Below are 1037 nucleotides of genomic sequence, written 5' to 3' on the forward strand. Positions count from 1 at the left end.
AATTTGATATAAAACTGGATAAATAAGGATAAATAGATCAATACTCCAGTGGGTGGAAGGGTTTCTTATGCAGTTCCTGATACTAATTTATAAAAACCATAATATTGAAAAATAACACTTACTATGATTACTGGCAGTGGAAGGTTGTATAGTGGCATTTTCATTGTAGACTCTACAAGTTAAAGATATAATTATTAATTATATTGTTAGGTTCTATAAATATTAGTGAAGAATCTAATGTAATAAATAATAATTCATTTTAATTTTCAATGTACAACCTAGGCAGGTTGGTATTATTGTAGTCATTATTCTTTTATTATTTGATGATAATTAAAAAATGTATTAATATATGTTTCATTTAAAACAAGCTAAAAGTAAAAAAACAAATATACAGTAATATAAAAACAACAAAGGCAAAAATTGCTGATAATTTAAATCAGTATTTATTATGCTATATTATTTAATTGTTTTGTCAGAATGACTTTAGTAGAATAACTAGTGGGCTGTTTTTTTTTTTATAAATATTATTGGCTATTGCACAAGGTAGGTTATTTAATTTGTCATGAATAAAATATAGGTAATAAATTAATTATATCATGCATGTACTACTTATTAGTGGTTTGGACTTAAAATATATATAATTTTTTACTATGTATTGTTGTAGATATTAGATTAAAGTACTATACCTGAAAGCTTTCACAAAGTTTGCCGCGTTATCAGTTACAATGAGAGATGTCTTATTCTGAATATTAAATTCCGATAATACTTTGTCAATCATTTCAGCTATATTGTCATATGTATGTTTTCCATACATTCTCCTACAAGCAAGTCCTTTTGATGTACGCTCTAATGTGGTTTGATTTAACCAGTGTACTGTGAACCCCATGTAAGACCTATATAAAAGAACACAGTTTTTAATATTATTATGAAATAAATAAATTAGAAATGTCAAATGTACATCATTGTTATTACTCATTTAACATAAAATAATATTTATCTATATATTTACCGGTGAAATACAGACCAGCAATCTGCAG

The 1037-nt window shown here is 25.4% G+C and overlaps 1 protein-coding gene across 2 annotated transcripts; it reads right to left on the reverse strand.

Moving 5' to 3' along the window:
* Window positions 1-41: 41 nt before the first annotated feature.
* LOC111035400 lies at window positions 42-1031 on the reverse strand. 2 transcript variants are annotated; one of them, XM_022317004.1, is made up of 3 exons: window positions 1010-1031; window positions 687-893; window positions 42-172 (listed from the first exon to the last, which is right to left on the reverse strand). In XM_022317004.1, exons 2-3 carry the CDS (start codon window positions 884-886, stop codon window positions 88-90), a joined length of 285 nt encoding a protein of 94 aa, XP_022172696.1. In that variant the 5' UTR covers window positions 887-893; window positions 1010-1031; the 3' UTR covers window positions 42-87. The 2 variants fall into 2 exon arrangements, with proteins under 2 accessions (XP_022172696.1, XP_022172695.1); XM_022317003.1 differs by having other exon boundaries at window positions 687-1030.
* Window positions 1032-1037: the final 6 nt, after the last annotated feature.

Source organism: Myzus persicae, unplaced genomic scaffold (assembly GCF_001856785.1).
Source record: "Myzus persicae strain clone G006 unplaced genomic scaffold, MPER_G0061.0, whole genome shotgun sequence".
Classification (NCBI taxonomy): Eukaryota; Metazoa; Arthropoda; class Insecta; order Hemiptera; family Aphididae; genus Myzus; species Myzus persicae.